This window comes from Pteronotus mesoamericanus, unplaced genomic scaffold, assembly GCF_021234165.1.
Source record: "Pteronotus mesoamericanus isolate MK-2021 breed Mesoamerican mustached bat unplaced genomic scaffold, CSHL_Meso_final contig_657, whole genome shotgun sequence".
NCBI classification, from domain to species: domain Eukaryota; kingdom Metazoa; phylum Chordata; class Mammalia; order Chiroptera; family Mormoopidae; genus Pteronotus; species Pteronotus mesoamericanus.
In genome coordinates, this window is record NW_026555229.1 from 30,533 (window position 1) to 44,224 (window position 13,692).

The 13,692-nt window shown below is 40.0% G+C and overlaps 1 protein-coding gene across 1 annotated transcript in view; it reads left to right on the top strand.

Moving 5' to 3' along the window:
- LOC129077061 (cytochrome P450 2C18-like) overlaps positions 1-13,692 on the top strand; it is a 44,170-nt gene extending 30,478 nt beyond the window's left edge. Inside the window, 3 exon segments of the mRNA XM_054581239.1 lie at positions 2,776-2,963; positions 12,335-12,476; positions 13,202-13,692. Coding sequence (XP_054437214.1) covers positions 2,776-2,963; positions 12,335-12,476; positions 13,202-13,383 — 512 coding nt within the window. The 3' untranslated portion in view covers positions 13,384-13,692.

A 13,692-nucleotide genomic window follows, 5' to 3' on the forward strand; every position in this document is an offset into this window, starting at 1 on the left:
ATTCACTTTGAACAGTAGGTATATTCTTGCAGAGATATCTCCTCATTCTGAATCTTCAGGGTTCTAACGGGAACTCTCCTTACTGAAGCATAAGTTAAAATCCAAGAGATTTAGTGAGGCTGTCTGAGATCACTTCCACAGCCTAGAAAACATTCTAAAAAATTAGATTCTGAAGAATAGTGTTATTCTTCAGGCTTAAGATGTTGCGTAGCCCTACCTGGTGTGGCTCTGTTGGTTGGAGCATCGTTACATAGGCAGAAAGATTGCAGGTTCAATTCCCAATCAGGGCTCATACCCAGGTTGCGGGTTTGATCCCCAGTCAGGTTGTTTGAGATGGCAACTAATCAATGTTGCTCTCTCTCTCTCTTTCCCTTCCTTTCTCTCAGAAAGTAATTTTAAAAAAAGTCCTTGGGTGATGATTAAAAATAATGTTGCACATTGAAAGAAAAAAGAAACCAACAGAGTCAAGAGGGAAGGAGGGAGGGGTGGGCAGGGAAAGGGAAGGGAAGGGAAGGATCAAATCAAGGAACATGTATAAAGGACCCATGGACAAAGCCAAAGTGGAGGTGGGTTGAGGGAGGGGGTGAGGGGAGTGGGGCAGGGGAGAGTGGCAGTGGGAAAGTGGAGACAAATGTATTTGAACAAAAAATAAAAATTAAAAAATAATAATGTTGCATAAAGGAATTTTTGTTATTTCAGAAGTCTATTTCCAGAAAGTGGTGGTTGTCAATCTAAGAATTTGGGGAGAGGGAGTTAATCATTTGATCTTTTACAAAGTACTTTATGTCAGAATTTACTTCTAAAGCATTACAGAAATGCATAGCAGATTAGAAATATACATTATTTTGTCCAGTGTCAAAATCCCACTAAAATGATATAACATATTACAAATGCGAATTAGTCTTTTAAAGCTGGATTAGAGGAGGTCAGGAAAAAGCCAACAAATCTCCAACAAATTTCTGAAACACAGAGAGCATACTAAGGGGAGATAATGAACTCGATAGGGAGAATGAAATTGTAACCTCAGTGTCGGAAGAGGAAGTTATATGATGAGGAAAGGTGATTTCTGTGTCCCTACATGCCTGCACGTTCTGGTATTTAGAAGTGCCAGGTGTCAACGAAGGTGGAGGTAGAAACAGGCTCTAAACGGTAGCTCTCCCTGCCCAGGCCCCTTTGACAACACCTTTTATCAAGTAAGTGTTTTGTCTAAATGAGGGAGCTTTACTCTCTTGAGAAATGAAACCTAAGAGGCACTACACTGAGGAACACTGGACAAGGCCAAGGAAAGAGTGAGGTGTAGGGCTGAACAGAAAGGTTAGGCAAGAATTTCTTGAATACAGAGACTCATAGCTTCTTTCTCCATCCCGCTTCCCAAAATTCAACAACCAGATACAAAGAAGATAAACTCCAGAGAGTGAACAGCTCTACAGGAAAGACCTCAGTAGCTTGCCATGTGGGTAGAAAATTCTCCTGACACATGTATCAGTGTGAATGAAATAAGAACATCCAACCCAAGACACAGGATCACAGAATTGCAGAATGCCAGGATTAAAAAGAAAATGACAAAAACTTCCAGAGAGCTACATCATGCCATACATAAGGATTAGGATTCAGAGGAGCACCAGAATTGTCAAGAGCAACTGTCAAATTGTGTATGATTCAAAAGGGTATATTCTCAGACCTGGTTATGTGACAGAAACTTTACCTCCTCTTTTCCCTTTTCATCCAAATGCATGATGTCATGTCAGGGGAAGCCATGGGCTCAAGGAATCAGGAGAGCTCAAAGGAGAAGGAAATGGCAGGCAGGCTGCCCACACCAGGCCTGGAAACTATCCACTCCAAAATGATTAGGGGAATAACACAGGTGTGAGAGGAGACACCAAGAACAGGAAAGGTGATGGATTACTCGAGATTTCCTAGTGATAAGGAAGTTATTATTAGGAGTTAGAAACATTGTCCTCCGTATTTAGAAATAATTAAAATTAAAATATAGAATATTATGAATTGAATGAAAGAATCATGGTGAAGTCCAAGAAAGTACCAAAAGTAGAACTAAATTATAGATGGTTTATGTACTCAGAACGGTGTTAAAATGTAACCGATTGGGGGAAATGGAGTCAAGTAGAACTGTGTGCGTGTCTGTGTGTATCTTGCATGAGGTGGGGTTGGAGAAGTAAATTCTCAACTTCCCTACCAGGAAATCAGATATTGTCTAAAAATAGGTAAGTGAGAAACAGAAAGAATGAACCTTTGTTTAGAAATTAAACATATCTTTCAGGAGAAACTGCTGGAATGTTCAAAGAGGTAACACTGTCAAGTTGGAGGATGAAGAGGGTACAATTACAGATCGTACACATGCACAAACAACACACATACACAAAACATTCATTATACTTTAATTTTTCAACCTACATATTATTTCGATAGAAAATTAGTATTTGATTTCCTGTTTTTCTTTCTGCAAGGACCGTAATTTCTTGACTTACATTCAGTTTATATTTTGAAACGTTTCATCATTCTTGTTTCTATTATCATATATGCTGATATATAAGTACGGGTGATGTATCTTAAGGCTAGCTTGTAGGAGAGTTACAGGTATCTACTCTGGCAATTATTTCTCTTTGTCTAGGTGTATTTCTGGGCATATAACTGATGTTTATAATGGTGTTGAGACATCTTCACAGTGTTTCATGATCCCTGAATCAGCATGTACATCTCTTTTATGCGCAGAATGCGTTTTCCTCTTTTTCCATCAGTCTTGCTTCTGTCTTACAGCTAAGGTCAAGGAAGAGATTGACCGTGTGATCGGCAGAGACCGGAGCCCCTGCATGCAGGACAAGAGCCGCATGCCCTACACGGACGCTGTGGTGCACGAGATCCAGAGATACATTGACCTCATCCCCAACAGCCTGCCCCATGCAGTGACCCGTGACATTATATTCAGAAACTACCTCATCCCCAAGGTAAGGTTTGTTTCTTTTATACTGACGTCAGTGGTCTTGAAGTTCCCATTTTCACAGTATGGGTTTCATCCTCCACCAACACAAGCTGAGAGAAGTGCAAAAATCAGACCTGTGGCCGCTTGATGGACTGTGTGGTTTCCAGTTTAGGCCATAAACCTTTATAATAGGCTTGGACATCTGGCACTGCAGGTCTTCCGAATTTGTTCTGCTTCTTTTTTATGTATTTACCTTTAGAGAGAGGGGAAGGGAGGGAGAAAGAAAGGGAGAGGAACACTGATGTGGGAGAGAAACTTCAGTTGGTTGCCTACACTCTTGGACCACAGACCAAACCCTCAACCCAGGCTGTGCCCTGACCAGAAATCGAATCAGAGAAATTTCACTTTGCGGGACAATGTCCAACCACCTAAGCCATAGTAATCAGGGCTGCTCTGCATCTTTAATATTGTTTGGCTAATTTTAGCTGCTTACACTTCTAAACCAATGTTAGTGTCAGTTTGTCAGTTTACCAAAACGATCTTCTGGGATTTTTATGAGGGTTACGTTAGATCATTTGGAGAGCCTTAACATCATGACACATCGAATCTTTCAATGAATAGATATGGTATATGCTCTTAATTGAGGGTTGGGAGCTTTTCAAATTTTTTTCAATAATTTTTCTTGTTGAATGGGCATTGGCTTGCAATCTTTTGTTTGCTTTTTCATAGCTGCCTAATATTACCACTGTTATTGTAAATTTTTACCTTCATTTTCCATATTAAAAATCTGGTACTTGGAAATATAATTGATTGTATCATTTTATGACCTTACATGCAGCAGCCTTGCTGAATTTAAAATCATTGCTGATATTTTATCTCTAGATTAATCTGCAAATTCTACACATATTATTGTGCTATCTGGGCTAATATCCTTCTTTCAGTCTTATTTTATTTCTGATTTCAGGACAGTGAGGAGGTGTAACACCTCACTATTGAGAGTGATGTTTTATGTGTATTTTGGTAGATGTTGGGGTTTTTTTAGATTTTATTTCTTTTTAGAGAGAGGGGAAGGGAGGGAGAAAGGGAGGGAGAAACAGCGATGTGTGGTGGCCTCTCGCGCACCCCTAACTGGGGACCTAGCCCACAACCCAGGCGTGTGCCCTGACTGGGAATCGAATCAGCAGCCCTTTAGTTTGTAGGCCAGCACTCAATCCACTGAGCCACACCAACCAGGGTGGTAGATATTATTGATTAGATTGGGAAGTTTGCCTTCTGCTCTCATTCTCACCATTTTTTGTCATGAATGTGTATGCAATGCTTTCATATCAATTTTCTGTATCCATTGGAATAGTTGTATATTGGCTTCACTTTTCCAACTAAATGTACCTATTCTAAGTATACATACTCAGCAGGATTTGATTTGGTACACATTGTTCAGGACTTCTGTATTTCTATTGATAAGAAATTTTTGGACTACAATTTTTCCTCTTCACAATTTTCTTGTCATATTTCTGATATGAAGGTAATGTTGGCCTCAGAAAAGTAGACGAGAAATATGCCGTAATGTGGACTTATTTTGATTGTCTTCTTCTCTTATTCTTGTGGCCACTTAGTCATGTCTTTGAAATGCATGGCTTATTATTCACCGTGTCTAAGACTATCAACAGAACTCTTTGAAATGATGCAAGGTTGATTTGTGCTTATCCTTTTATGGTCCTATCTAAAGAATATTTTTCAGAACAGGGTCTCAAAGATTTACTCTTATCTATTTCTAAAACTTTATTTTTAGCACTTACATTTAGATTATCGATCCATTCAGGTAAATTTTTACTTACGGTGTGAAGTATTGGTCATTTTTTCTTCTTCTCTTTCTGAGCATTCGATTAGTTGAACAACATTAGATGAAAACATATTGGCTTTTGTATTTTTTTGTATCTTCAAAAATTTCATATATTATTTGTTTAATAATGATATATACATACAAGGGAATAACTTCACAACTAGAGTTACAGACCTTTTATATGATAAACTTGAGGGAATTTTCCCCCAACTCTGTATGACAAAAAATTTTTAATCTCAAAACATATGCATACATATAATATATAAATTTGTGTATAGATTTCCTTCCATATTTATCTATTTATCAATGGATACCTCAATATATTAGCATACTCACCCCAGGAGCAATGACTTTTGTATACAGAAAAGTAGTAGCATTCACATTCAAGGTTTATCATTGATAAAACAATATTATCTAATGTACAACCTATATTTAAATTTCCCAGATTTTCCTGTAATATCTTTTATACTTTTTCATTCTTGGCAATTCAGTATCCAGGCAAGGAAGAAGCATGCAATTTGGTCATCTTTTCCCTTTACTCTCCTGTTATTTGTTCCCTTTGCTCTGTTTCTTTTCTTTCCGTACATGTGACTTTGTGAAGGATCTAGGCCAGTAGTCATGTACAATATTCCTCAGGCTGCTTTTGTGTGATTGCTTTCTAAAGATTAGATTCCAGTTACAGTGTTGGCAAGAGACCTACATAGGTGCTCTATGTGTCCCACTGGAATTCATGGGGGGCGGGGTTGGGGCACATAATGTCACTGGCTATGCTATGTTCCTCACCTAATAAAGTGGTATCTATCACATCTCTCCGTGGCATAGGTTCTGTTTTTTACACTTAATTAATAAAAATCTATAGTGCTTTGCAAATATCATGCCTTTCAATTATTCACCCAACAGTTTTAGCACTAATTGGTAAAACTTGGCTGAATTAATAATCCTAAACTGAGTTGTTGCAAACCAATGATTTCCCCCTAGTTCTAACATTCTTTTTGTGTTTGTAAGCTGACATTGCTCTATGAACAAATCTACTCTTTATTTTTATTTTATTTTATTTTATTTTTATTTATTTTTATTGATATATTTAATTTTTTATTATATTAATAGTAAGCATATAAGGAGGGTTTCTCCAGCCAAGATGGAGGCATAGATAGTTATGCTTCACTTCCTCAGAGAACCACAGGAAAGAAAACAACCCATTTACAAACTAAAAACAGCCAGGATTGCCAGAAAATTGAACTGTATGAAAGTCCAACAACCAAGGAGTTAAAGAAGAAACATTCATCCAGACTGGCAGGAGGGGTGGAGTGGGAAGCCAGGGCAGTGCAGCAGAACGGGATATCACACATTCACTGGTGGATAAGCCGGAACAACCGGGGAGCAAGACACACCACGCAACCAATGAACCCAGCGCAGGAAACTAAAGCCTCAAAACCTCTGGCTGTAAAAACCTCAGAATCAACATGGCGGAGGAGTTAGTGGAAGCCACACTGACCTCCTCCCAGGACCAACAAGGCATTATAACGAAATTGTGGAGAAATCTCCTGGAACAAACAAGTGAACAATTGCAAGAGAGGAGACGTATAACCTTGGACAGACAGAAGAATCAGCTTTAGCACGACCTAACTGGTAAGGCGTATGATAGGGAATGGAGGAAGCGGACAGGGCACCCACTGGCGTCAGTACCAGAAGGATATTGAAAGGGACAGTTGGCTTCCCCTGAGAAGAGTGGAGTCTAAACAATAAGTGATGATCTCCAACTTACAGCACCAGAGTCCAAAAAGTACACAGATAACAATCAGCTGCAAAAAGTGGCAGGGTTGCTCTCAGACAGAGATGGGCAGCTGGAGATGCAGGGAGCTGTTTAAAGGGCCAATGCATACATTTTTGTTTCTAGCCACTTACATTGGGCTCTGGCGAAGGCGGCAGCCGCGTGGGCTGCAGACACCTGAGGAGAGATGGGGGAAGGAGGCTGTGGGGAGAAAACTGAGAGAGTAGCCTGTGGGATCCTGGTGCAGGACTCATCCCCGAAACAGCAGCAGCCATATTGTTCAGGCAGACTACTCCCCTGAGTGGCACAAGCGTGAAGAGGACACGATAGCCCCGTCCCCAGGAGGCTCTGCCTAGGCCCGGTAGTGCTTAAACCCGAGGGCTGAGCACAGAGTAGCAGCCACAGAGAGTATATCCCTGGCTGAAGGGTGTGCAGAGTAGTCTAGAGACTCTGGAGGAGAGACTGGAGACAGAGGCTTTGGGGAGAGAAATGAGAAAGTAGCTGGCGGGATCTTGGTGCTGACTCCTTCCCCATACTGCAGCTGCCATTTGGCTCGGGCAGACACTGCCCTGAGTGGCAGCAGCAGGAGAGGACCCAATAACCCCGTCCCCAGGAGGGACTCTGCCCTGCCCGGTGGTGTCTTAAGCTGACCTGCTGAGTGCAGAGTGACTAGATTAACAGCTAAATGTGATAGCAACAGACAGTAGATTCCTGGAAGTCTTGAACAGACTCCCTACGGTGAGACAGGGTCCACATCTGACATCACCAGAGGCAGACCCAGAAAGAAAGAAACAAACCAACAGCTATCTCCTACCATAGAAGTTCACACCACAATGTCAGCCAATCAAGACAGATCAATTTAAGAAGAAGAAGCACAAAAGAAGAGTCTCACACATAATGGGAAGACAAAGAAACACCCCCCAGTCGAAGGGAAAGGAGGAATCCCCACAAAAAGAACCCAATGAAATAGAGCCAAGTAAACTATCAGATACTCAGTTCCAAACAACAGTTGTAAGGAAGCTCAATGAGCTCAGTGAGCTCAGGGAGAATTACAAAAAGTTACAGGGAAACTATGAGGAACTTACTGCAAACTAGATCAGCATGAAAAAGGACATAGAAACTATCAACAAGAGTCAAGAGGAAATGAAGAATACCATTTCTGAATTGAAGAACACAGTAGAAGGAATCAAAAGCAGGCTCGATGAAGCAGAGAAATGAATTAGCGAGCTGGAGGATAAGTTAGAAAAAAGCTCCCAGAAAGAGCAAGAAAATGAAAAAAGTCTCAAAAGAATGAAGAGGCATTGAGGGAAATGGAGGACAACCTGAAATGTAATAATACCCATATAATAGGGATACCAGAAGGAGAAGAGGGTGAGGAAGAGATAGAGAACCTGTTTGAAAAAGTCTTGATGGAAAACTTCCCCAATTTGAAGAGAGAAAAAGTCCCCCAAGTCCAGGAAGCACTGAGGGTCCCATTCAAGAGGAACCCAATGAGGCCCACTCCAAGACACATCATCATTAAAATGGCAAATATCTAAGACAAACAGAGAATCCTAAAGCAAGCAAGAGAGACAGAGGCAGTAACATATCAGGGAGCCCCGGTGTGGCTAGCAGCTGACTTCTCAACAGACACATTACAAGCCAGAAGGGAATGGCAAGATATATTCCAAGTAATGGAGAGCAAAAGCCTGCAATCAAGACTGCTCTACCCTGCAAGGCTCTCAGTTAAAATGGAAGGTGAAATAAGGAGCTTCCCAGACAAAAGAAGGCTAAAAGAATACATCTCCACCAAACCAGCATTTCAAAATATGCTAAAGGGACTGCTTTAAGAAGATGAAGAAAAAGAGTCTATAAATACCCAATTCCTTTCACAGTTGCCAATAGTTGATATTACCAATATTTTAAATATGTATTAATCTGATTGTGATAATGATGGGTTTCTTAATTGTTACTTTATTCTTTGTTGAAACTGAATCTGTTTTTGTTTATTTCTTGACAATTTCCATGATTTTTTTAAAAGCTTTAAATGGATTTTTGGTATTCTTTATCCATTTTGAATTAAATGTTTGTAGAAGTTTTTCCCTAGGGAGAAAACCCCCAGAAAGCAACTATTAACCCTTCTTTAGATGTGTTGCAAATACTTTCCTATTCTATTACTCGTCCTTTAACTTTTTTATATGTATATTACTGTATAGTCTTAAATGTTTAATATAGTCATATTGTCAATATTTTACTTTATAGCTTCTGGGTTTGAATATTTTAGTTTAAGGTAAGAAAAATATCATTTTGTATTTTCTCCTAAAACTCCTCAGATTCTACATATTAAGTTTTTAAGTCACCTGAATATTTGTTGTATAATGTGTGTAATAGGGCTCTATATTGTTTTATTTCAAGTAATAGTGGTCCGTGCACCTCATTTGTTGAAAAAGCCTTATTTTCCCTATTGATTTGAAATATCAATTTGATCGTATGTTACATTGTTAGACATTTGTTTCTAGAATGCTCATTTTATTTCATTGATCTTCTTGATTATTTCTGTGCAGCTGTCATGATTGCTGAGACTTTATACTGGATTTAAATTTTTTAGTATTTTCTAATGGGTCTTGACATTTAAAAAATAAATAAATAAATAAAATGACATTAAAAAAAAAAAAGAGAGAAAGAAAGAAGGAACTCCAACCTTTTGCAACATCATGGATGGAACTGGAGAATATTATGTTAAGTGAAATCAGCCAGTCAGTGAAAGACAAATCCCATATGATCTCAACTATAACTGGAATCTATTCAACAAAATAAACTAATGAACAAAATAAACCACAGGCAAGGGAACATGAAGCGGACAGGTGACCATAGAGGATGGGGAAGGAGGACAATGGTGGAAAGGAGAAGGAACTAAACAAAGAACATGTCTGAATGACCCATGGACATGGACAACAGAGTGGGAATTGACTGTGGGGGGGGATGGGATTGCTGGAGGAGGGCAAAGGGGGTAAAACTGAGACAACTGTAATAGAATAAACATGATTTTAAAATAAAATTTTAGAAAAACATTTAAAAACACCCTATGGGGGTTGTGGCAGTAGGAGGAACTCCCAGCCTCACAGGAGAGTCTACTGGAGGGGCCCACAGGATCCTAGAACATACACAAGCCCACCCATTCAGGAACCAGCATCCGAAAGGGCACGGTCCCCTTGTGAAAAGCGAGGGAAATGACTGAAAGCAGCAAAAGAGCCAAGCAAGCAGCATTGTTGCCTCACTGACCCCTCCCCCACAGACAGCGCCACAATGCAGTGAAGTGGCTTGCCCTACCCTGGCGAATACCTAAGGCTCCGCCCCTTACAACATAACAGGTGTGCTGAGACAAAGAAATATGGCCCAAATGAAAGAACAGATCAAAGCTCCAAAAAAAGGACTTAGCGACAAAGAGATAGCCAACTTATCAGATACACAGTTAAAACGCTGGTAATCAGGATGCTCACAGAAATGGTTGAGGGTGGCCACAGAACTGAGGAAAAAGGGAAAGCTATGCAAAGTGAAATAAAGAAAAATATACAGGAAACCAACAGTGAAGGAAAGGAAACTAGGACTCAAATCAATGATTTAGAGCAAAGAAAGAAGTAAATGTTCAACTATAACAGAATGAAGAAACAAGAATTCAAAAAAATGAGGAGAGGCTTAGGAACCTCTGGGACAAGTTGGAACATTCAAACATCTGAATCATAGGGGTGCCAGAAGGAGAAGAGGAAGAGCAAGAAATTGAACACTTATATGAAAAACTAATGAAGGAAAACTTCCCCGTTCTGGTGAAGGAAATGGTCATGCAAGTCCAGGAAGCTCAGGGAATCCTTAAGAAGTTGGACCCAAGGAAGCACACACCAAGACACATCATAATTACATTACCCAAGATTAAAGATAAGGAGAGAATCTTAAAAGCAGCAAAAGAAAAGGAGACAGTTACCTACAAAGGAGTCCCCATAAGACTCTCAGCTGATTTCGCAAAAGAATGCTTACTGCCTGTAAGAGGGGGCTGCAAAGAAGTACTCAAAGTCATGAAAAGCAAGACCTTATAACCTAGATTACTCTATCCAGCAAAACTATGGTTTAGAAAGGAAGGGTAGATAAAGGGATTCCCAGATAAGGTAAAGTTAAAGGAATTCATCATTACTAAGCCCTTCATATATGAAATGTTAACTGGACTTATTTAAGAAGAAGATCAAAACTATGAAGAGTAAAATGACAACAAACTCAAAACTATCTACAGCTGAACCTAAGGAAAAAAAAAAGACTAGTCAAACAACTAGGACAGGAACAGAATCGCAGAAATGGAGATCACATGGAGGGTTACCAGTGGGGAGGGTGTGGGCAGAGGAGGGGGGAAAAAGGTACAGGGAATAAGAAGCATAATTGGTAGGCACAAAATAGACAGGGTGTGGTTGAGAATAGTGTGGGAAATGGAGAAGCCCAAGGACTTACATGTACACACACGGACATGAACGAAGGTGAGGAGAATGCTGGAGGGAGGGGGTCCAGGGTGGATAAGGGTAAAGGGGAGAAAAAAATGGGACAACTCTAATAGCATAATCAATAAAATATACTTAAAAATAGGCATACAACGTTACATTAGTTTCAGGTATATAACAGCAACTCAACTTTTATTTTTTTTAATTTTCTTTTTTTAGTCCTTGTATCGTTTTATTTTTTTATTATTGTTGTTTCATTACAGTTATCCCACCTTTCCCCCCCATTGCTCTCCCCTCCACCACCCGCCCCACTCCCACAGTCAATCCCCATCCCATTGTCTGTGCCCAAGAGTCCTCTTCATGTTCCTTGACTTGCCCCTTCCTTTTGTGTCCCCATTATGCCCCTCCCCCATCCCCTCTGATCACTGTTAGTTTGTTCTTTATTTCTATGTCTCTGGTTCTATTTTGCGCATTAGTGTGTTTACAATTTACATTCAGTCTTAGTTTGTATTAGCATAGTGGTAAGATAATCGTATACTTTACAAAGTGTTCCCCCCGATAATTCCAATACCCACCTGGCACCATATATAGTTATTACAATATCATTGGATATAATCCCTATGCTGTACTTTGACATCCCTGTGACTATTGAACATTTATTTATCTTAGGACGTGCTCGCCATGCTAAGTTTAGGAACCATCCGTCACCATGCAAAGTAATTACACTATTATCGATTATCTTGCTCTTCACCTTTTTCATCCATCCCTCTGCCATTCGCCCCTCTGGCAACCATAAATGTGTCTTTGTTTCTATGTTTCTAAATTAAGACAAACAATTTACATGGCAATGATAACACTAATAGTTATTACTGTACTTATTATCACAGATTATTAAAATTCGTTCAGAAGTCTATTTACAAAAGTCCTATGAACAGATAACTACAGATGTTTTAGGCTCCAACAGAGACTTCCATAACCCATATATGAGATGAGTGAAGATTGAAGTATAAAATAAAGTAGGTGGTGGGGTCGTACACCAGTGTCCAAACATTGTGATAGGCAGAATGAATTCATAACATCAGACACCCTAGGACTCATTTATTCAGTCCTTCAAATGATATTGGTATTCACTTTAGCACTATCACTGCCACTGGTCTTAAACTAATCAGTGTTTATTACTTGTTCTCTCTGGCTCAAACTGCCACTGCCCTCTTTTGGACCTAAGAATCCTCATCTATAGATCATAATTTTGGACTAACTTATTTGCCACATTTCCTCCAGCTCCACGACATTTCATAACTCAGTTTATCTTCTCTTCTTTCCAGGGCACACGCATAGTAACATCTCTGACTTCTGTGCTTCATGATGACAAAGAATTCCCCAACCCAGAGAAGTTTGACCCCGGCCACTTCCTGGATGAGAGAGGCAACTTTAAGAAGAGTGACTACTTCATGGTTTTCTCAGCAGGTAATATAAATTTATTTTCTTTTGCACTTCAGAGGGCAGGATATGTTTTGGGGATCAGTTGGAACTTGCGTAGTGCTCACTCTGGGACTGGGAGAACTGCTCTTTGCCCATAGCTGGAAGCCTCACTCCCAGTGCCCACACAGTTTCCCTCCTCGTGGTACAGCCTCATTACTAGGCCAGATCACTGGCACTTTGGAGAGTTGACCCAGTTCTTCCAAATCAGAAATGAAATTGGAGCTTGGTGCTGAAAATACAAGAGAAGTGCACGCATCCCAACCCAAAAGAGCAGTGTTGTGTAGAACTTGAAACTCAGGGTGTGTTGGAGATTGATGAAGAACAGGTGTAGTTAGAGCAAGAACAGAGGCTGTGAAGAATGTGAAGAGAGATCATGAAAGATCAAGCTAGGAACAGAAAGTACAACCAAAGTATGTGTGTTTCTACAAAAAGATTGATGGAAACTTGAAAGAGAAAGTATACTCTGAGAAAACTTAATGAAATACTTGGTATAGTGCTGATAATAATTATTTGTTGAAAGAAGAGTACCTGTTAGGATAAGATGTTAGGTGAGTAAGATATATGTCCACTTCTTTCCATCTGTTTGTCCAACTATTCTGCCTTCCATCCACCCATTCAACAGTTCATCAAATAATTTCTGCACATTCTCTTTCTGGTATCCAGGAAATCAGTGTCCAAGGAGTTCTGCTCTGTGTGTGTGTTATTTGCAGGAAAACGGTTGTGTGCCGGAGAGGGCCTGGCCCGCATGGAGCTGTTTTTATTCCTGACCACCATATTACAGAAATTTACCTTGAAATCTGTGGTCGACCCAAAGGACATCGACGTTACTCCTGTTGCCAGTGGGTTTGCTTCAGTGCCACCTCCTTACCAGCTCTGCTTCATTCCTGTGTGAAGGAAGAGCAGACCTCCTGGCTGCTGCTGTGTTGTCATCCTCATCTCCCATGCCTCTGGGGGGTTTGTTCACTTCCTTCACACTTCACCCCCTTCCCAAGAATGTCTTCCCTGACCTCCCATTTCATATCTCCTCATTCCTTCCAGTGAACATCCAATCTCCATTAAAGGGAATTTCCTAAGTTTTACTGTGCACATTTATTCGCTATTCTCTATGTTCTTCTATGTCCATACTCAGCTCTTCATCTGTAACCTCCGTATGATAATTACTGATGATAATATTCAAATGAATCCATGAATGAGAAAGACA